General features: G+C 42.1%; 1 protein-coding gene across 2 annotated transcripts in view; it reads left to right on the top strand.

Moving 5' to 3' along the window:
• Positions 1-23219, top strand: part of GTF3C1 (general transcription factor IIIC subunit 1) — a 38535-nt gene that overhangs the window by 4233 nt on the left and 11083 nt on the right. For both annotated transcript variants that reach the window (XM_031060451.1, XM_031060450.1), the window contains exons 6-28: positions 1659-1814; positions 2418-2533; positions 3533-3857; positions 4829-5040; positions 5825-5964; positions 7578-7731; positions 8634-8737; positions 8975-9156; positions 9508-9774; positions 10007-10152; positions 10557-10654; positions 12171-12267; positions 12980-13157; positions 13957-14092; positions 15089-15224; positions 16936-17017; positions 17662-17847; positions 18333-18490; positions 19345-19487; positions 19673-19754; positions 20897-21009; positions 21939-22001; positions 22514-22607. In XM_031060451.1, coding sequence (XP_030916311.1) covers positions 1659-1814; positions 2418-2533; positions 3533-3857; positions 4829-5040; positions 5825-5964; positions 7578-7731; positions 8634-8737; positions 8975-9156; positions 9508-9774; positions 10007-10152; positions 10557-10654; positions 12171-12267; positions 12980-13157; positions 13957-14092; positions 15089-15224; positions 16936-17017; positions 17662-17847; positions 18333-18490; positions 19345-19487; positions 19673-19754; positions 20897-21009; positions 21939-22001; positions 22514-22607 — 3368 coding nt within the window. The remainder of the gene's footprint in view (positions 1-1658; positions 1815-2417; positions 2534-3532; positions 3858-4828; positions 5041-5824; positions 5965-7577; positions 7732-8633; positions 8738-8974; positions 9157-9507; positions 9775-10006; positions 10153-10556; positions 10655-12170; positions 12268-12979; positions 13158-13956; positions 14093-15088; positions 15225-16935; positions 17018-17661; positions 17848-18332; positions 18491-19344; positions 19488-19672; positions 19755-20896; positions 21010-21938; positions 22002-22513; positions 22608-23219) is intronic.

Raw genomic sequence — 23219 nt, 5'->3', positions numbered from 1 at the left:
AGGGAAAGTGTTTTCTGAGCAAAGAGAAGCAGAGGCCAAAAGCAGGTACAGCATCATACATGGCTGAGAGAGAAATGACCCAGGTCTTTCAGGGGTGTTCTAATGAGCTGCAAACACTTGGAAATAAAACCCGAAAGACTAGACAACACTCCTAAAAACAGTTTATAGGCAGTAGTAAAAGCATTTAACTTGCAATTAAGGTATTTACTTAGAAGACAAGAAAATACAAGTCCACTTACAAACCTGGTGTTTTATGCTCTGTCAGATATGGGCAAAACAGCAGCTGCATTTACTGCTTAAATTTGTTGGGAAAAATGCCACTTGATGAATCTTTCCCTTGAATGATAATTCCATCTTACAGATGTAAAAGCTGAAAATCCACCAAAATGCCTTAAAAACACTAGGTATTAAAGGAGGATGAATTAATAATAGCTGATTTTCAGCAGAGATCAAGATAGTTTAATCTCTGGAGTTATACAGGAAAGAAGGTAGTAATATGTGGGACACACTGAGGATGAAGCCAGAGCATCTGCTATGGGAAGAACATTTTTGGGCAGCAGGGGCTAAAGGAAAAGAAATTGGTTTATTTTGGGGGATTTCTTTTCTATGGGGAGATTTTTTGTTTGTTTGTTTGTTTTTTCAAATACTGCTTCCAGTGAAAATTAATGGGCTGTGGAAATACAAAGGATGTAATAACAGTGCTTGTAACCCTACCAAAATGTCAGCACTTAAATCCTAAGCAGCATCCTAGGGAAAGGATTCAGCTTGAGGAAAAATGATGGAATCATGTGGGCTGGAGCACAGTCACATGGTGAAGTGACTGTGGGTTAACTTTGTGTCAGCTGGGCATCAGTAACTGCTCAGATATATAAACACAATTCATCAGCTGAAACCTTAGTGATTCCAGCTAAAGCCTTCACGTGGCCTTTTCACAGCAGTGTGTAGCAGAGGGGCAGGAATGGCTGGAGATGTTCTCCCCAGTGCTTCAGGATGAACTGGCTGCTGCTGCAGCAGCTCCTGAATCACTGCAATGTGCCAGGGTGGCATTGTCCAGTAACCCAGTTTGAGTTACCACTGGTGTGAAGGGTCCAGCAGGAGCTCAGTGACACTGAGGAGAGCAGGATCTCAGCTCTCCTGCAGCCATCTGTCCTCACTCTGACCTTTGCTGGGAGGGCCCAGTGAGTGGAGAGTTAGCACAGCACAGCTGATGGACAGGAACGATCTAAGATGTGGAATTAAATCAACAACAAGAATCTTGTGGCTGGTGGGCAGAGTGTGTTCTGTCCTTGTGAAAAGGAATGGGTTAATGCCCAGTGAGTGATCTCCCAGTCAAATAAGTGTTCTCCATCTGTAATTCTGGGCATCAGCACTTAATCCCTCCATTGATTTATTTATGCTGTGAAAGTTTCTCCCCCTGGACAGTCCCAGCATTGGCACAGATGTGAAGGTTTGGAGCACCTCAAAAATTCACCTGATTGCCAGATTCATACGAAGTGAAAAGCTGTTGCAAACCTTCCTAGAAACACCCAGCTCTCTTTAATCATTTGTTCCCCATTGCTCTGCTACTTCTTCATGTTGAGAAAAAAGTCAAATGGTTTGAAGCAGTACACACCCCCTGCACGTTGTTAGGGGTTGTTACTCACACTCATTTTTCACAGGGACTGATGTCATGGTCCGTTGCCTTAAGCTGCTGAAGGAATTTCGGAAGAAAATGGAAGATTATCATGATGATGATGAAGAGATCATCACAAAAGTTGTTCAGCCTGTGGATATTGTTTGTGAAAGGGATATGCTCACCCAGGCTTATCAGTTAAGTAGGTGATTTAAGACATCTGAAGACTTTTCCCTTTATCTCCTTACTCCTTGTAGTATAAAAGAAATGTGTATATTGCAGGTGGTTTTACATTCTGGTTGCTTTTGTATCAGAAAGTGTCACTTCTTCATAGCAAAATGAGCCTTAAATCCAGATTAGACTGGAGATGCTGCCACCTGTTAGCACTTCCTGGAAGCTTAGCAACTACCCAGCAGAAACAGGGTGTTTTGATGGGATGAGAAAAGATGAAGCAAACAGTGTTCATTATTCTCCTATCTCTTTTCCTTTCCAAATGGAGAAATTAATATCTAACTGTGGAAAGCTGCCAGAGAAGAAAAATCATCCGTGCTTCTAATTTGAAGCTGTCACCTCCATACCTCATTCTGCTGGGCACTGCTTCATGTAAAATTGTGGTTTATGAAAGTATTTGGCTGAATATTTTATGTGTCTGTAAAACTGTCTTTAGTTAGTGGGGAATCTTAAATTTAATATTCTGGCATATAGTGTTGTTCAGGGAAATATTAATGTACATAGAAATAGATATATATAAAATTCAGTCAGATTCTTTCCCTGAGATATTTTTTTGTTTTCCTTTCTGCAACAGTTGAAAGTAGAGGAACCAAAGGTATTTCTCAGGCTGAACTTCGCCTAGCTATGAATGTGGGGAAGCTGGAAGCCAGGATGCTCTGTCGTCTTCTGGAGAGGTACAAAGTTGTCAAGGTGAGGCTAAAATAAAATAATTCAGATGCTTTTTGAAACTGAAGGTACAATTTTGGTTATTTTAGGAATAACACTGTTGACCTTAAACATTAGAAACAGCAGAGATTTGAGAATGACAGTGAGAGAGTCCTGGTAAGATTGAAAAGAGAATTAATTCAGTTGAGGAAAAGGTGTGTAAGGCAAGGGTTCAGAATTAGGATTGTAACCTGCTCTAATCAGAGCACTGAAGAATCTTCTCAAAGACCCTCTGTCCGTGTAAGATCATTAATCTACTTGCCTTTTGAAAATACCAGGAAATTCTGGAGTAAACCAGTTACTTCTCTAGGAGATATGATTAAACTTCTTATTTCCAGATATGTCAGTGGTTTTTTTATTTCACTAGACAAATCCAGATATCATGTCTTGCATGCCCAACAGTCTCTTTCCACAAAGGCAGGGTAATTGTCATCTTCCCTTAATGGGGAATCTTTTTAGAAAAGTCTTGTCATTTAATAGAATGTTCTATAGAGTTAAAAACAAGCTGTATAAACATGTTTTCCCCCAGTCAGCTGTGAAAATGAAATCTTCCCCTATTGATTAGTGGAGTGTGTGAGTTTGTACATCCCTGTTGGAGCAGACAGGGCAGGCTTCCACTGAAGTCTGAGTCACTCAGGGAGCTGCAGTGCCCTTATTTCACAAACATTTTTGTTCTGAAAAAAATTGATTTCCACTCTGAATACACACAGTTTGTTCTTCCTCTGACTTTTTTCCATCCCACATACTGTAGGAGTTTCATTCTAATACACTGGTAATGCAGAATTGTTTATTTTTCAGGCAGAGAATTCCTTTTGATTTCTCTGCGTGAAGGTTAGGGACATTTTTGTTACTTAAAAAAAATAATATTATATCTTTTGATGGGTGGGGAATAACACTGAGAACATTTTCCCTCTGTTGATGCTGGAGAACAATGATAGAATGGAGAAACAAGGTGGTAAAATAACATTCCAACTGTTTCCTCAGGGTTTTATGGAGGATGAAGGTCGGCAAAGGACAACAAAATACATTTCCTACATTTTTGCAGAGGAGAGTGATTTAAACCGTCAGTTTGAGAGGGAGAAGGCCAGGAGTGAGCAGCTGGCTACAGTTACTTTGGCTCTGGTGCCAGAAGATTCCCCACCTGTGGAAGATGCATCTCCTGGAGAAGAGGAGGCTGTGGCCTCAGAGTCTGACAATGAGGCAGAGGGGAAGGACAGGAAGAAGAGAGGAAAAGGTCAAAAAGCCAACTCTGGTTCTCCAGTGAAATCACGTGTCCAAGATGATGTCCAGCAGACAACACCAGCCAAAGGTAACTTGTGATTTGGAAATCTGGAGAACAACCTGCAATTTTCTTATGGATCATTTTATTAAAGGGCAAATAAGATGTTATTAGCTTCCATTATGGCTTTTGGCCACATACTTATTTTTAAGCCTATTTGGTTATTTCCCTGCTTTGCCCCCACATTGTTCTGGTTTGGAACACCAAGTGTGATAACCTCTGGAGATTCTCAGGGCTGAAGTTTGGCCTGCTGTCTGTGTCCAGTCGTGTTTGTGCTGCCTCTCCTGATCCCATGCCATGTCTCCCCTTTTCCCTGAGCTCACACACTGTGCTCCTTGGATATTCAGGGTTGGGATGACTTGACCCACAGCCTTACTCACCTGAGCATTTTGTAACAAAACTGTCTCCTGAAGTTAATTACCTCAGTTTCTTCTTTAGTTATTTGGAACATGTTAGTGTGAAAGCTACCAGTCTTGGAGGGGACATATTCTAAAAAAATATAGTGGGGGGGGGGGGGTTTACTTAATTTTTTAAACCTATTTAGATATTGCTACAATTTCTCTGATAAACTCCAATGTAAGAGAAGAGATCTCTATTTTTCTATGTAGATTATCTTTGGAGTAGCATTAAATTCTTATTCTGCTTTGAGTCAGAAAAGTCATGTTTCTGACAGAACTTGAGAATCTTTGAGACAGAAACTCTCCTTTCTTCAGAGACCAGTTTCTGGATAAGCCCTTTATGACTTTCCAAGCTATGAAAAGGTTTCTGAGTGGAGAGAATTATTTGATGACCGAGAGTTCACTTTTTTTTTTAGCTTCACTTTTGGAGGCTGAATGCAGTCTTTCATGGTCAAACCACTGCTTCCAGCAGGGCAGAATGTATGAAAAGTGTAGCAGAATGCTTTTAAGTGCAGCTTCCTGGGTAGATGGGAGAATGCCTCTCAGAGAGAAAGCTGAGCAGGGAGAGCAGAACAATTACAAGGTTTTTTGTTCTCAAACCAGGCTCAAAGCCAACAGCTGTGAAGTCTCAAGGAAAGAAGCAGCCTTCCCCTCAAATTCTTGAAGATCCTGAGGAGCTCCCAGACAACATTTCAGGGGATAGTTCTACTTTGGGAACTTTAAAGCAGGAGTCCAGTGTTTCTACCTGTGCTCATCCCACGGATGAAGATGGAGATGTGGCTGAGGTGGAGGAAGTCAGACTTGAAGATCCTAAGGTAAGATCACATGTCTTAATATTTTCTTGTTGATACAGCTGTCTGAGCTAAGTTTTATGCTCTTATAGCAAGACTTCAAACTAGAGTTTTTGTATTTATTTATCAAATTGTTTTGGTTTTTTTTTTTTTAATTAATTTCAAAGTACATTCATATTTTGGCTGCACTGCATTGTAGATATAAGTGAAAATTTTTCCAGGAGGGTAAGTGGGTATATAGGATATATATAGGAGGGTAGATGTCCAAAATAACAGTTCTGGGTTAGTTCCCTGGTGCCCTCCAAATTGTGTGCTGACTGAACGCATGTCATAGCTTAATGTAGCACACAAGGGCTGCTTATCATCCCCTGTCTGCCTTCCTGGGAAGGGGAGATAAGAGACAATCTTCATTTTAGTAGTTTATTATAAATAAATCCATCCAAATGGGTGTTGCTATAGGACACAAAATAACACAACGTGCACATGCAGCTCTTCCAAGGTAAAAAGAGCACTTTTAATTTCTGACTTCAACATTTATAGATTTCCAAAAGTGACAGTGGATTGGAGGGTGACAGTGCCACCTCTCCAATGACACTGGACAAGCTAACAGTCCATCAAATTTCTCCTCTTCCATAAAAGAATGCAAAACAATAAGTTATTTACAGAAAGTGTGTGAGAAAGTTCATTACAAGAATGTAAACATCAGAAAGCTTAGAAAAACTTCAAAAATCAAGGCAACAATTGGGGAATTGCTCAGCTGCAGACAGGCTGGCTGATGTCCCCTTGTGCTGTGCTGTGCTGTCCCCAGAAGCCCTGTGGCCCCAGGAAGGAGAAGCGCTGCAAGGCGGCGGCGCCGGAGAGGCCCCACGAGACCTACAGGCTGCTGAAGCGCCGCAACCTCATCGTGGAGGCCGTGAGGAACCTGCGCCTCATCGAGAGCCTCTTCACGTGAGCCAGGGCTGAGCCTCCCCTCTGGGGTGCTGGGAGCACTGGGGGCTTGTTCCTTCTGCCTTGGCTTGTCCCTGCTGGCACCGTGGCTGTAAGGATGGGGAGGGTGGTTGAATCTTAATCAGCTCATTGGAAGCAGCAATAGTTCCATGCAGATGATTACACAAGAGTGCTTTCGTTCGTTATATGTCTCATAACTACAGATCAAAGAACTTACTTATCCCTTCACTTATATATCCCTTCAGAGTGTGCCAAACTTGGGATCACTGTGACCCAAGTCATTGTACAGCACTTCCCTGCTGCAGGATTCGTGCATCTGCATCAGTTTTATCTCATCTTTGTTCATGTGTTGTTGTGTATGGACTGGAGAGACTCAGGTTTTCATGTCACTCATCACTGGCATCCTAGCAGGGCCCTCAAAGTTTGCTTTTCAGTGCAGTTTTATGTGGTGTTATATCTCTTCTCCTAACGCCTTATTTGAGCTGGAGATACTTCCTTAAATGTCTTTCAGACCTTTAAGGTTTCACTTCCAAGAAGAAATGGGAATTCTGGTGCTCTGCTGGATCCTAAATTGGCAGTGCTATGTTGTCACAAATAGGATCGCACCATCCATCTTCTGTGTCAGCACAGAAGATCCTGGCGTATCAGTATACCCAGGGCTGCTTGCTGTAGGAATGTAGTAAGAAATCATGGCCTTACTCTCCTCTGGTCTGAGAATTTTGAAACCTTCTGTCACCTTGTTTAATTGCAGAGTGTTACAAAATTAGAGCCTCATCTGGCACCAGCCTCAGCAGTGATTGATTGAGTCCCATCCAAGCGCAGGCTTGGAAGCTATTTCAGGTCTCTGCTGCTCCTGCAGTGCTGCCAACAGGTTCCTCACAGGTTCCTCAGAATCAGTGGAAGTTTTCTGCTAGGAAATTTACTGGTGTTTGCCTTCCATTTGTTAATTACCAGGATGTGGTAATCTTTTGGGACAGTTGAAGTCCATGTGTACATTCAGTTACTCTTCATTTCCTTGTTATCTGCCTGGTCTTTTTCAGAATTGATTCCCCAGGAGCCCAGAATTAGGGCCTGGGACATTTGTGGGAAAGTGCATGGGAACAGGCATGGGGAGAGTAAGGTGTGAGCACACCCTTGCCAACTGTGGCAAGGGAAGAAGGGAGAAGGGAGCTGGCTTCACGTGGTGGGATATGTCTGTCTGTATCCATGTTGTGAATGCAGGAGTCATTTCTGTGCTCTGAAACCACTGAATAAACCCTTTCTGCCTCAAGCTGAACTGAGCTCACAACTGCAAGAACTGACTGCATTTGTTAAATCACTACTAAAAAGCTGTAGGTTCTCCTGACCTTGGGGAGGCTGCAGTCATAATTGCACTGTAGCCATGCACAGGGGAATCAGACATTGAGAATTTGCTGTCATCAGAACGGCAGTTCTCCCCTAGCAAGGAAAAGCTTGAGTAGAAAGAAAAGAGAGCTGAAATGTAAAGCAAAGTTCCCAGTTGTCTCAAGCAAAAGGGAAGAGGGAGCAGGGAAAGAAACAGCTGTTGACCACACATCCTGCAATGTTGGAGCATTGCTGGCCTTAAAATGCAAGGTATCTTTGGCATCTTCCAGACTTCAGAAGATGGTGATGGATCAAGAGAAGCAGGAAGGTGTTTCTACCAAGTGCTGCAAGAAGTCCATCGTGCGGCTGGTGCAGAGGCTGGCGCGGGACGGGCTCCTCAGGCTCTACCGCACCACGGTCATCCAGGATGGCATCAGCAAAAAGGTGACAGCACAGCCACAGCCTTCTTCTCACTTCTCACTCTATCCTGGGCCTTTTTGCTGGAATGCATGGCTGACTTCCCTTCTTGTAGCAGAACCCACAGAGGAGCTACCTAGAGGCTTCATGTCAAACTAAGCTACTGTGAGAGCCAGTTCACTGCTTTCTGTTACTGGGCTGCAGATAATTGAGACCAAGGAATAGGCCAGAGATCAAAGTCTCTGAATCTCCCTTCCCAGAGGTTCTGCTGCTTATCTGTTCTGTGATTCATGGTTCTTTCCCTGCACTGCCAGGCTGCACCAAAAATCTGTTTAAACCCCTTTTGAAAGCCAAGAGTGTGTGGAAAATCCTCAGTGAGCTTCTTGAGTTGAAATTTATAGAATGTGATTTTTAATTTTAAAACAAAAATCTGCTGTTACTGAGGTTTGTGGAAGTCAGTGGTTGTAGAACTGAGACTTGTCACTTACTCTAGTGTGAAGTGCTCATAAGCAGAGAATTGAATCCACTGAAAATGACCTGCTGCATAATTAGTGTAGAGCACATATGAAATCTCACCAATCTGAATTGTGTGCGTGCTTTCAGCAGCAATACGTGTTAGCTTGGCCATTCACCTAATGAGCCCTGACTTTTCACTTTTCCCTCTCAGCCTAATGTTTACAGGTCAAAGTACTTGTTTCTCAGATATTTCAGCTTTTAAAAAGACAAAGCCCAAGGTGTGTAGAAATGTCATTAGCAGTTTATTGCTACGAAAACCATGCACTTTGACCTCTTGTTTAATACAAAGTAACAACAGGAATTTTCATCCAAAAATGAAAATAATTAACTGTTAATCTCAGATGATTATGCATCTGATTAAGAGCCAGTATCTCCATAGACACCTTTTGTTTGTGTTGTGCTGCTGTGGACAGGTGGAGTTTGTTGTGCACCCCTCAGTGAGTCCCAGTGATCCCCTGGTGAAAAGCGCCATCGAGCAGGTGCGGTTCCGCATCTCCAACTCCAGCACTGCAAACAGGCAAGTCTGGCCTGCCTGGGATGGCCTGGGGGAGCTTGGCTTATCTAGGGTATGCAAAAATATACAGAGGAAATAAACACAAGGTAAGCAAAAAAAAACCAAACAAACAACCACTTTAGCAACAGAGAAATGGAAGCGTGAAGCTGAGGCGACGTGCTGATATCTCCTGAAGTCAGGGAAGAACAAGAATTGAGCTCTGCTTATTTTTGACCTAAGTGCTGTGTGGTTTTGCTACAGGATTAAAGTCCCCCAGACACCAACATCCCAGGAGCATGGTGAGGAGGAAAACCAGGGACAAGAGGCAGTTCCTGGCTCAGGAAATACGCAAGAAAGCTCATGCAAAGCTGATAATAGTCAGGCAGGAAAAGCTGATGATAAAATGGGCATAGCACAGCTAAAGAACTATCATCCTGTTACAGGTACAGCCAACTTTGGGCTTTCTATCATCCTTCACTTTCCCATTTATTATTAATAATAATTTCTAGATGTCTCCTAAGATACAATTTTTTTTCTCCTCCTATAGAAATAAAATTTAATTTATATTAAACCAGTCTAACTTATCCAATGTTTTCTTAGCTGCTTGTGGTTCCTACAGTTGTGAACTGGAGCATTTGTATTTACTACTACTTATTTACTATTTGTAATTTACATTAACTTTCAACTGCCCATCTTCCCTTGCACTTTACTTCATATTATTTTTGTGCAGGGAGCTGTTTCTCCTGCTCTAATCCTCTTTTTGTTTCTATTTGGTCTTTAATCTTCCCTCCCAGTTCCAGGACTTGGACGTTCTCTTGGCTTTCTTCCCAAAATGCCCCGTTTAAGAATGGTCCACATGTTCCTCTGGTACTTAATTTATGGACACCCTTTAAATGAAACACGGCAAAAAGGAGGCAATGATGGTGAGAAAACAAAAGGGCTGGATGAGAATGCAGCTGTAATTGAAGCACAACCAGATGGGACCTTAGAAATTGTGACAACTGTGGTGAATCCTGAGAGCTCTGCACAGGAGACTGAAGTAGATCTGTCTAATCAAACAGGTAAGAAGTGGCACATCCTCACTTAATTACTGCCCTTACCATGGTTCAACACTGCAAAGCAGATAAAAGTCTACTTCAGAAAGGTTTGAAGATCAAGGGTTTAGAGAATTTTCAGGTCATTTTGGATTTGCAGACTGTGACCTGCCAGTTGTGTTGTGCTTGAGCAGTCACAGAGAGACTCTAGGTGTGGGTGTTGGGTTTGTTGTGTCTGAGGCTGTGTCCTTGTTGGCAGTGTACGTGGATGACTCCTCCTGGATGCGTTACATCCCTCCCCTGCCCGTGCACAGGGAGTTTGGCTTTGGATGGGCTCTGGTCAGTGACATCCTCCTCTGCTTGCCTCTCTCAGTCTTTGTTCAGATTGTACAAGTCAGCTACAAGGTATGGTGCTCTTTTGTTTTCCTTCAAAGTCTAATGATGGCAGCTGTACCTATAGGCTGGAACAAATATTCCCTTAATCTGTTTTAGCAAAACTAGACCCTGGAGAGGAAAGGAGACACTTCAGTGTTTTACAGAAAAAGTAGTTGCTTTTCACAGGCTCACTGTAAAAAAAAAAGTATAGCCCTTTAATACTGCAAATTTTTAAGCTACTGTTTTGCCAAGAGCTTTTTGTAATCTCACTGAATCCTCTGCTTTATTGATTAACAAGAATAATGTTTAAGCATTTCACAAAAGCAGCAAGGTTTACTTTGAAAATATTGTAGTAGGCAATTCTGGTAGCAAAGCTTTATACTTGAGGGGATAGTTATGTTTTGCATTTTGATTAACTTCTGAAATAATTCTAGGTGGAAGGTCTGGAAGATTTTTTAAATGATCCACTAAAAAAGCACACTCTGATCAGATTTCTTCCAAGGCCAGTCCGACAGCAGCTCCTCTACAAAAGGTAAGCAGCTGAGTCAAAATAAGAGGCTCTAGAGAAGAACCAACAGTGGCTGGTTGTTTTCTCAGTTATTTCCTGTCTGTGTCAAAGAGAACTGTGGCACTTAAGACAAGGACCATCAATCCTCAAAGGATGGTGTGCCAAACTGTATTTTTCTCTCCCAAATAGAAGGTAGTAAGAAACTAATAAACAATATTCATGTATGCTGTCAGGCAGTGCTTGAGAGCTGGGAGGTTCTGTCCTTCATAACTCATGAGCAGGATGTTGTTTCTGTATAAAACACACTCCAGACTGCTGCTAAATTCAGAATTTAATAGGGTCTAAGTGTTGCTGTCCTTCATAAATCTTTCCAGAGGTGCCACATTTCCCAGCTCCTGCCTCTCACACATTCAGTTTCTCCTCATACTTTCCGTGGCACATCTGCCATGATTTGCCATTTCTCTTCCAGGAGATGTAAAACTTGAAGTTGGACTGAAGAAAGGAAAGTGATGTGAATGTGTGGAATCAAGAGCACCATGTTAGTTTTCCCCAAAAAGTCCCTGCTGACAGTTTGTGAATGGTTGGAGGTTTAGGTGACATTTTCCAAACATGCAAATGTGCCTTTGGTGAGGGAGCAGGGCTGGGCAGTATCAGCAGCCAAGGCTAGTGGGGAGCCCAGGTTTGCAATTCCAAATCTATTGTTAAATCTTAGCAATTAGAAACTGGATTGATGGCATTTTCTGAAATCTGCAGGCTCCATCTGATGGGGGGATGCAAAACAATATGACACATAACCAAGCTGTCTCTTCAGCCTCCTTTTACTAAAACTTCTAATGGAGCCAAATTTCTAAGCCTGATCTTTCTGACCCCCAGAGGAAACTCCTGCCAAAATCCAACTCCCATTTAACTGCATTTAATTAGATCTTAGTGAAGTTAAATGTGGGCAAAGCTGATTTTTTACAAACTGTCTCAGAAACTAAATCTTGCAGAAAGTTCCTGCAAGTGCCAGAATTTTGCCATAGATGTAGGTATGCAGGATGGAAAATGCTGCACTTTTTGCTCAGCCAAAGCTTTGAGCAACTGAAGCAGCTTCTTGGAGAAGTAATTCTAAACAATCTGAACTCCAGGAATCATTGCCCAGTTCTTCATTCATACATGTATGAAGGCCTGTACTTAGCAGTCATGTTTTCTTACTCCTGTCTTCTTTACATAACATGAAATTGTCTGCAGATCTGCTGTTGACCATATTTAATTCATTTTTACATATGTTATTTATGGCTTATTTTCTTTCTTGCTAGCAAAATTTTGCTTAGTATTTGACTAAAATACTAGGTTTGTGATTTTAGGAGAGGAAGTTTGGACCCTTGGGGTATTACATGTTTTCCATAGGCTGATAATTCAAGCAAAAATACCACTTCAGAAATTCTATAACTCGGTGGTTTGCTGAAAGCTCGGGTTGCTACATGAAAATGTTGGATTTTCTGGTATCACTTCTCTATTTTCATGGGTGCTAATTGTATCACTCCTACCATTGCTACAGGAGGTACATCTTCTCAGTGGTAGAAAACCTTCAGAGATTATGTTACATGGGACTGCTGCAGTTTGGCCCAACAGAGAAGTTTCAAGACAAAGACCAGGTAATTAAAAAAAATTTAAAAGGCAGTTACTCTTCATGAATCTTTCAAGACCTGGGGTTCATAATTACCTTAAATAAAGTACTGATGTTTCAGAGATATGTGCAAACCTCCAGATCCAAGTGATACTGTAAGTTGTGCAGGTAATTTTTCACCTCTTTTCCCTGGAAGGGAACTCCTGAAATATATAATGCTGAACACTGCACACAATAATGACCCAGGAGGTCCCAGACTGGCAAGACTTAATGAAAAATGAGTATGACACATTCTTTTCCATCAAGCTGTTGAGCTTGGATGTCTGACACAGAATAAAGGCACTGATCAGAGTAAAATAATGAGATTCATGTGCATCTTTTTAGATAGAGAGCACCTGCAAAGGAGAAAGCAGACCAGACTTTATGAGGGTAAGAAAGTTAATGAGGCCCCAAACATATCCATTCCAATTCCAAGTGAGGACTTGCAGGAAATAGAACTTGGAATATCCTGTGCACAAGGGAGAAAAGAAACTGTTCTAAATCTAGAAAGGAAATTTCTGAATTGCTATCAAGGGAATTTGGGAATACAGAGCAATAGTGTGGGAATGGGTGTGGCCTCTGTCAGAGCAGTGGCTAAAATAGCAAAGACAGAAGCTGTCCAGTCCTAACCCAGCTGGTGTGTCCTGCTAATGAGGCAGTTTCAGTGCTGTTTACAGCCTGAGCTGTGCTGTGTGTGGCAGGTGTTTGTGTACATGAAGAGAAATGCTGTGATTGTGGACACCACCATCTGTGACCTGCACTACAACCTGGCCCAGAGCAGCCGCCCCTTCGAGCGCCGCTCCTACGTCCTCAACACCCTGCAGGACGTGGAGAACTTCTGGTTTGATCTGCAGTGTGTCTGCCTGAACACACCCCTGGGTATGGCACACTTGGACCCCCTGAGCACCCTTTCTGCCCCTTCTGGGCACATCCCAGTTCCTCTTCCCTTCCTAAAACTTGAGCCAGGCTCTGGTTTTCTGTTGGATGCTAATACCCAATGGGTGGGAAGAATGATGTGCAGAGCTTCGTGATATCAGAAAGCTAATTAATTACTTTATTATAGTAAAACTATATTATATTATTTTACACTAACAAGAACTATCACTAACTAACTAAGTAGAAAACCCATGACTCTCTGCTCAAGAGTCCTGACACACACACACATGGATCCAATTGGTCAGTGAATGCCAAACACCATCACCACAATCCAGTCAAGCAATCACCTCGGGTAAACAATCTCCAGAACACACTACACATGGGCACAAACACAGGAGCAGCAAATGAGATAAGAACTGTTTTGATCATTCTTTTCTCTGCTTCTCTCAGGAGAAATCTGAGAAAGCTAAATCCCTCTCTGTTCAGAGGGCATGTGAATACCACGGTTTTCCACTTCTGCTGTTTTGGAATGTTGTCCTGTGCATTGTAAAAAAAAAAGTTGGGAGCTGTGTCCATATAATTCTATAAAGTTGTGATCCACTTGTGTTCAAAGCATTGCTGCCCTGTTGGAAATACCAAAGTTGACAGTAGCCCTTCTGTGTGAGAAGCAGGCATGTTGTATTGAGAAGGGGTAAGAATGGCAGTATTATGTGGGAGCAGTAGATTGCCAGAGCAAGGTGGATTGAAGATAAGTTGAATCCTGAGCTGTCATGCTGACAGTGCAACCCTTTTGTCTGTCCAGGAGTTGTCCGCTGTCCTCGGACAAAGAGGAGCAACCTTGCAGGGGAGGAGAGTGCCCTGGATGTGGAGAAGGAGCAGGAGTCAGCAGTGAACAAACACAACCTGGAAAGAAAGTGTGCCATGCTGGAATACACCACGTAGGTGCTGCAGCAGGGTAGGCCAGAGGAGCTGTGCAGGGGTTCAGGGTGTTACTCAATAGCAAAAGCCCTTGAGACTGGAGCATCTCAGCTGGGTGTTCTGTGGAGGTCAGAGCTGAACTGAGTCCAAGGAGATGTAGTTCTGGTTTTTGTTCCCAAAAACTTGGTTGCCAGGTTGTTGTGCTGGAGGGATGGGATGAGCAGATTTGGATTTCTTTCCAGAGCAGTACAGGTGTGTGTTGCAAGAGTCCTGAGGAGAGCAGAGTTGGAAGGGAGGGAATGCTTCCCAAGTACTCTGAATGCCAGGAGTAACAAATGTAAGGGTTTTCTGTTCCTGTGCTTTATATCATGGTATCTCAAGTAGCTTCAGCAGCTCCCCAGTGCCACAGTCTGAATCCTGTCCCTTTGTGCTGCACTTGGCTGTAATTGGTTGCAGATTAATTTCTAATGTGCACTGTGATCTGGAGGTGATCTCTGGAGCATTTAATCTTCTGCCTAATCACACTCAGAATACCTGGGAGGGTTGCATGCTCACAACGTCTGACAGCCATGCAGAACCCCAGCTAAGTTTTTTTGATTGTGTTGTGCACTGTGGTTTAGCTCTGTCAGTATTCTATTCTGTTTCAATAAACACTCTGTTTAAATGTATTTTCAGTTAGTTCCATGTTGCAGGTAAATATATCAAGTTACCTTAAAAAAAATAATGGAGTTGAGGGACCCAGTTCCACTGATCCTTGCTTGAACTTGCATATGGTCTCTTTGTGTGGCAGTAAATCTTTTAAATTGGATTTCTGGTGTTTACTTGCAGTTAGACTGGGGATGACTGTGACAACTTCAAGAAAGAAACAGTCTTGGGATGTAATTAATGGTATAATATTACCCCCTAAACTGGGAGGGCAAGGGGAGAGTTCTGCACATTGCACACACACCAGTAAGAGCTCTGAGAAGGAATCTGCACAAAATAATTCCTGTGGGTTTTGTTCCTCTTGCCGGTAGAGGCAGCAGAGAGGTGGTTGATGATGGATCCATCCCTGGAGATGGGCTGGGAGCTGCAGGTCTGGATTCCAGCTTTTATGGGCATCTGAAGCGCAACTGGATCTGGACAAGCTACATCATCAACAAGACCAGGAAGGTGGGTATTTTAAAATTTATACACTTCTCCAAATTTTAATGTTCTTAAGGTTGAGGTAGTGACACCAAATTCTGCGTGCATGCTCTCAGAAAGGATTTACAGCACTGGAATGAAATGAGTGCCAGATGTTCACAAATCTTGGTGCTGAAGTGAATGAAAGAATTGGTTATAAATTCAATTTGAAAACTGAATTTTGAATTTATTAATACATTCAACCAAAGGAGAAATACTTCCATGAGTGAGCAGTTCACACTACTCAGTGGTTCCTCTTGCCTTTCTGGAATGTAGCAGTTGTCAGACAAAAAGCAAAACATCCAAAACAAGGAAATACACAAGGAAAAAAAAACTAGGGAGCCCAACACATGCAAATCAGAATTCTGGCTAATGTCCTGTCTCTGATGGAAGCTTGTAAGAGCAAGGGATATTTCCTCAGAATGCTCTCCCAGCTGTCTGCAATTTTGGCTCAAGGCCATTCTAAATCTGGGGCTGATGTTTCAAAGCAGTAATAGCTTTTCTTTTTTAGTATTAATTTGTCTGGTTTTTGAGCATTTGTAAGTCTTTACTATCCCCAGCCTCCTGTGGCAAAGTGTTTCAAATTCCTGCTATGTGCCACCACTTCCTTTTGATGCCTTAAGCTCCCCAGTAATTGAAGAACTGAGGGAAGCTGTGAAAAATACATTCTTCATTTTTCTTACTGTTTCACTGGATTTTTGTAAACATCTCTCATGTCTCTCACATTCATCCCCTTTTTTTAAGACTGACATCTGCCATTCCCAGCATGGAACTGTCCTGTCTTTAGTCATTCTTGTTGCCTTTATTTTAACCTGTGATAGTTCCACCTGTCCTTTTTAAGGTGGAAATACAATCTGAGAGTGCTTCAAGGTTGTGGCCCAGCACAGATTTTTACAGCTTCTTAGTGTTGCTTTACTTCCCTAAGAATTCCATACATTTCCTTTGCTTTTTCACCATTACCAGGCACTGAGCAGGGACTTTCACAGAACTGCCTGTAATTACTCTCCCCTAAGCAGTGCACAAATCAGAGCCTATCAATGGATGTAAAATTAAGTTGCTAATTTATTTCCCTCAGGCAGGATCATTTCACTCTTAATTCTGTCTGCTGTTCAGTCACCTCCTTGTTGAGCAGTAACACAACCTCCAGCAGCTCTTTCCTCTCTGCTCTCCTCTCCCTCCACATCTTGTGACCAACTTCTGCCCCCAACAAGAGAAATGGGTTTAGCAGAGAATGGCAAAACTCCCAACACATTGCAGTTGGTTCAGGCTCAGATTTAGGATGGGCAGAATGTGCTCTGTGAGGCATTTACTCAGTGTTTGTGTTTGCATTTTGGTTTTGTGCTGTTCAGAAGTTCCTTTGGAATGTAAAATGCTAACACTGTTTTACAGCAAACTGTGCTCAGCCTCTGCAGCAATGAAATAATCAAGCATTTCTTTTCCAGTAATTACTGCTTTTAAACCTGAGGGCATTTCTAACCTTCACAGTCTAGTGGTCATTCCAGGGTGATTTAAGAAAAGCTTTGGAGCCATTTTAATGTGTGGTAGTAATAATACAAATGAGTTCTTTCTTATAGCCAAGGATCTTTTCTTTTAAACTGAAAATTTATTGCTGACACTACTCAGATTATAAAAGTAAATTGTTGTTAAAACCAGTGCACCCCTTTTGTATGTCACCTTTTTTAAAGTTGTGTTGTCTTAGGAAAATACAGTTCCTGAAAATGGGCTGACAGCAAGACTCCCCACCTTCCTCACCAAACACTCCCTGCCACTCAGTACTGGAGGTAAGGCCTGAGACTGTGCCACAGCTCCTCCTGCCTTTGTCAAACCCAGCATGAAGGGTGTGGGTTGTTCTTGTCCCCTTCCAGTAATCTGGGATGCTCCTGGGCCAGTAAAACAGATAAATGGTTTCATTCCCTATTACTGGCTATATGGAACAATAATTTTTTATCTAGTATTGATAACATGGGCTGGTCCTGTCTCCTTACAGTGATCTAGAGTACTTCTGGGGCTGTAAAATAGATGTGTAAATAAATTCTTATAAAACACTCATTTCTATCCTTTGTAATTTCTGATGTGCAGTTTGCAGAAAGTCCAGAGGGACCAATGTTTTGTAGCACTGTTATCCAGCCTAATGTTTGAGCTAAGGAGGAGAAAATGCTTCAGGTTGAATGTAAAACCTCAGCTCTGTTCCCTTGTGTTTGTGCACTGTAAACTAGGCTTAATTACTTGATGATTCCTCATTAATGTAGGAATTTATTCTGTGAGCTGCTGAGAGGGGGCATGAAATGATAGGACTAACAAAGAGCAGTTCTAAAAGAACATCTGTCTTTTAATTTACTGAAATTTGTCATTTGGTCTCTATACCTTAACATTGTAGAATGTCATTGCTATAAAGCTCCACTGCTGTAAATATGTGTCATTTTAGGTAACACAATTAATATTTTGGGAGAAGCAAAGGTAGGATCAGAGTCACTTTTCCAGAAAGAGGAATGTATTGAAATAACTAAAGAAGCAACCCAGGATCGAACGAAACGAGTGAGAGGTGGAAAAAGCCAAAAGAGGAAGAGGCTTAGGAAGGATGTTGGAAAGAAGACAAAAAAGAAAAAGAAAGGTAGGAAACAGGAAAAGGCAGCATTCTTTACTATGCCTAGGCCTGCAGGAAGCTGCTTTGGCAAAGAGGGTGTGGGTCAGGGCAGCTTTGTGGCCATGTCTGTGGGCTGCCTCAGTCAGTGGGGAGGAGCAGCAGCACCTTGTGCCCAGGAGCTGTGTGTGAGCCACGGCTGCACAGGCTGGAGGAATCCTCATGGAGTCTGTGCCAGAGCAGCTCCCTGCAATCCATTATCAGCTCTTGATAGCTGGCTTAAAGATTCTTCTTGGAATGATGCTCTAGGTTGTCAGTTTGCCAATTAAAGTGTTCGTTTTCTCATGCCCAGGAGAGCTATTGCTGCATTTCACTTCTAGACTGCAACTTCCTTCCCTGCTTGCCTCTCATTCTTACAAACTTGAACTGCTGCTGAGCCTGAGCTAGAAATTTGAGTTAATTAGAATATGAGGTGCTGAGATAAATGTCTTTTTTTGTTTCCCTGGGTTTGCCAGAAGAGGATTCTGCAGACAAAAGCAAACGGCTGCGTTACCACGACAAGGCTGACCAGAGCGCGCTGCTGAGGATGACGCGGCTGCGCGTGACCTGGACGGTGCAGGAGGACAGCCTGCTCATGCTCTGCAGGATTGCCAGCCACGTGCTCAATGCCAAGGTGGGGGCACTGCTGATTTTGAAAGGCTGTGTTCTGTGACCTTGTCTAACCATTCAGTATCCATCCACAAACAGCTTCAAAAATGGAGAGATCTGACAAATCAAATTAAAACAAACGATGGCTCATGGCTAGACAACTTGTTTGAAGGATGGAGTTTTGCACCTTAGCTAAAAGAGCTTTACAAAACAGGTTTATATGCATTGACTATTATCATCACAAAGTTAGAGACAGTACCTGCCATCAAGGAAGTTTTTTCTATCCAAGAGAGAGGAGGAAATGGGTTTGTAGAGAGTTGTCAGGGCCTGACAGAAAGCCCACACAGTGTGCATCCATATGCAAACTTTGAGATAAGAAATGCTGAATTAGAAATGCCATGGAATAGGACAGACATTGTTGAGAGAGAAATGGAGCTAGAAAAACGTTTCAAAGGATGGCCTTGCAAATAAGACTGGATACTTTGGAGAAATAGAACTGTGAAAGATGCATTGTGGTAGGATCCATGAGGGGTAATTTTAGATGATTGGATTTAAGGCATATGCAGCATGGTGTGGCTAAAGCTGATAGGCCAAGAAACACTTATAAAGTATTGTAATTAGGAAATAGTTGGCTTCTGATTGTGATGGCGTGAATTATAACATCTGTATTGTCTCACCCTTCCCATGAGACTGAAAATGGAATGAAAGTTTTTAAAACACCTCTCAGTTGCCCCATCTCTGGGTCAGAAAAAGGCATTGTCCGACAAGCACAGAGCTGCTGGGTGCTGCACACACATTTCACCAGCCAGGGCTTCATCCTGCTCTCACCATGAGTGCACACAGTGAAGTTTAACTGCAGACACTCTCTTCCTCCTGCAGGTGAAAGGGCCCTTTGTGCCCTGGCAGGTGGTGAGGGACCTGATGCACTCCAGCTTCGAGGAGTCCCTGGATAAAACCTCCCATTCCGTGGGACGCAGAGCCCGCTACATTGTCAGAAACCCACAGACCTACCTCAATTACAAGTAAGAAGTTTTCTGTGTTCTAGATACAGGCTAAATTCTCCTGGAGGGACATGGTCCTCCCACATATTTCTTTTGTTTCATGTTGCTTAAAAATTTCATCTTGTTTGCACCCTGCTGCTGTCAGGTCTGTTTGGAACTGGGAAAATTTCAGCTCTGAGCAACACCTTCAATTGTGTCTCTTGCAGAGTTTGCCTTGCTGAGGTTTACCAAGATAAAGCCCTCATTGATGATTTCATGAATAGAGAAAATAATTATGAAGATCCACAGGTAGGAGGGAAGTATTCCAGAAGTTCATAGAGTACTTTATGCTGTTTGGATTACTGAGAACTTGCACTGATTTCATGTCTTTTCCCTCCCTTGAACCTTTAGCTATTTTTAAAATAGCATCACTGTAAAAATGCAGCATCATTGCTGGTTTGGGATTAAGTGGACACAGGGCAACTTTCCAAAGGCACATAAACAGCCCTTTGTGCAACAATCATTGTGTTTTCAATGTGCTTGTTTATAAACATCCATGACTAAACATCTCTATCTGCTGATTCCTTTTTTATCCTTTCAGCCACATTGTTACCTGAGCAAGAAAACATTTTTGTTCTGTAATTTCTAATTTTTATTCTGGTTGTGTGTTGAACTGTCACCTTAGCTTCTGTGAATGAATGCAAGAACACAAGCAAACTTTATCAGACTTAACTTGAGCAGCTAAAAGATTTTATTTCTTTTTTTTTTCCATTTAAATTAACCATTATTTCAAATCGAAAAGTTGTTTACACTTCCAGTGCAAGCAATTCCATTTTGATTTTCAGAATTTTTTCAGAACTGGGACAGTGTCACAGCAAGATCATTTTTATTTAGGAATGACAATTCACACCATTGTCAGAAAAGCCCATCAGTTCTGTTGTTAGATTCATGTTGCTTAAAGGAAGAGCAGTGGTTCATTAATGAGACATCACTAAAATAAATATGTGTCCCCATCCCCAAAGTCTGTCCTTGGAAGCAAATAGAAACTTGTTTCCAGAGATGATTGCTCTCATATAACAGGTGTTCTCCAAGCTATGATTGTGCACACACTTCATGGAGAACGTGGAAAAGCCTGCAGGGCTTGAGCAGAAGCTTAAACATAGCTCTAGCAAGAGATCTTGCTGTTAATTCAGGCAATTGTCTTAGAACATATGTTCATGGTGCTTGGCTTGTAGCTGTGAGCTGATTACAGATGGAACCTGCAACTGTTCACTGAATCAGCAAACACAAACTGCAGCAGCTTTTCCCTGCCTTGCCTTGGCTGTTGGACTGCTTCTGACTTCAGAACTCAGCTATTGCTGCAAGAATTTTCATGCACACTTTAAAAGTAGAGCAGTTTTTCCACTCTGAGAAATTGAGGTTGATGACATTTCTGTCTCCTCTTTTCAAAGGTTTGCGCAAATGAGTTTAAAGAGTTTGTGGAGAGACTGAAAGAGAAATTCAGTTCAACCCTGGGGAACCCCAAACTGGAGATTCCTGACACTCTGGAGGAACTCTTTGCCAGGTATTTTGATCCTGGTGCTTTTGGCTCTGCACATGGGGTGAGGCAGGGGACAGAAGTTCAGAGCAGGTCTCCTCTCTGGGCATGATTTACACCCTCTGTACCTGTACCCTTAGTAAGAAAACAAGTTATGCTAAATACAACCAGCAGTGTTTCCTTCATATCCACACTTCCTTAATACATATAAGTGATTTTCAGTTATTTGCACAATTTTGCTGATTTCAAACCATTCTTACTGCTAAATAAGACTTTTAAACCAGAAATTCACTGCAGCAGATTTTCTTAAATTGTAAAGTCCTCACCCTTAGTTGTTAGAGATGTTGCTACTCAAGTGTAACTTTCATTGCAGTAGAAATGTAGCATTTTTCAGATTAACTGGCCCCATTTTCTATCACAATTTGTAGCTGGTTGCTCAGCTGAATCATTTCAGTGCTGCTAAAAGTATTGATAAGGAAGAGCACTCAGCCTTGTGCAGCATTCTCCAGCTCCAAGTCATTAAGCTTTTTCATGATGATTAACACTTGAAAAGCAGTGTGGAAAAATTGTGTCTCAGACCATTTTATGATAACAAATTTAGCACCTTTGTAATTTTTCTTATTTTGGGAAGAGCTGTGCATTACAGCAAAAGTGCTGCTGGCCTTAATTGGAAGTCCAAAACTTCAATAAAATGACAGATCCTTTCAGTGCTAGAACTGTGTCCTGTCCATTGTTTTATCTCCTTGTCAACAGCTATTTGAGTGGAGATGGATCTGGACAGTTCCTTTGCTGTCTGACCCTTGTGCTGAGGCTGCTGGAGCACACAGTCCCCTGGGCTGGCCCAGCACTTGCCTCATTAGCAGTTGTGTTCATCAGCCTCTGGGCTTCATGGCTGATGCAAAATCACAGCAAATCACAGAAAATCTGGTTCCAGTGTTATCTTTCCATTTAACTAGATTTCGAGTGCTGGCAATTGGAGAAGACACAAATCAAGGCACAAAAGAGGATAACCTGAGCAGGTGAGTAGCAGTAGCACCATTTTCCTTGTTAGGATCAGGCCACATCAGCCCCTCCCTTCTGTGGAAGTCATATAAAAGTGTCCTAATTCAGTGTTTCCATCTGTTTGTTGCAGTGCATAAATTTATTAACAGAAAATACTTTGACAAGACTGTAGGGACCTCTGACTTAGATTTGGCAGATAAAATGATAACAGAGATGACCTCAAAATGATTTTATCACTGGGACAACTGTACCTTTTCTATGTGGGTGTTGTATCTTAAGAGGATGAGATGTTATCAGGGAGAACTTTGTGTCAGATTATCTGGACTAATCCAAAAATTGGGGGTGGAAGGTGAGGGAAAATGTAACAGATTCCTTTACATGAGTGATCCACAGCTGTAGATCTTGTGCCTCTATGCTTGTATTTGAGAAGCAGGTGATGGAGTTTGTAGATTTTTGTGCTGGTTTAATGGGTACCTCATGTTCAAAAATCACCAGGAATAAATATTTTTCTCTTTTTTTTTTCTTTCAGTATTTATGATATTCATTTTCTGGTGCTGCAGAATCTGATTCAGAGCACACTGGCACTGTCAGATCACCAGATGGAATCTTGCCAGTCATTTCAGGTACAGTGTCTGGACCAAACTTAACTGCTCATAGAATCATGGAATTGTTTAGGTAGGAAAAGAGCTGTAAGATCATCAAATCCAGCCATCAGCCCAGCACTGCCAAAGGCCACTAAACCATGTCCACAAGTGCCACATCCATGTGTGGTCATACAGCCCTAAAGTTTCTCCTCCCTCCCTTTGCACATTCCTTTTTCAAATAGGAAAAAAGAAACCCAGAAACTTGGATTTGTATCCATTCTGTGGGGAGTATTCTGCTTTTAGGAAATTATATATTGTAGGAAGATTTTCAGTTTGTTGTTTTCTCTCTGAGGATGAGATTGCAAGATGAGAGGTTGAAGCAATCCCCTAAAACCACATGAGAAAAGCTCCACTTCTAGTGGGTCAGTCTGTACCATGCTTTAGTGTCCCCATGAGCATCTGGAATGTTTTGGAGGAAATATCACAAAAACAATCCCAATACCCAGCTGGCACTGGTGTTGGTGGTGTCTCCTTCAGTGTTGGGGACTACAGAAAGAGATTATCAATCAGTCAAGTGCTTAAGTAAGGTCAAGGTTCAAAGGGAGTTTAACAGCTCGTAAGCAAGAGTGGAACCTGGATAGCCAAGCCCTC

Source organism: Geospiza fortis, unplaced genomic scaffold, assembly GCF_000277835.1.
Source record: "Geospiza fortis unplaced genomic scaffold, GeoFor_1.0 scaffold114, whole genome shotgun sequence".
In the NCBI taxonomy this organism is placed as follows: Eukaryota; Metazoa; Chordata; class Aves; order Passeriformes; family Thraupidae; genus Geospiza; species Geospiza fortis.
The sequence above is the reverse complement of the archived record's forward strand: the minus strand, read 5'-3'. Positions and strand labels throughout refer to the sequence as shown.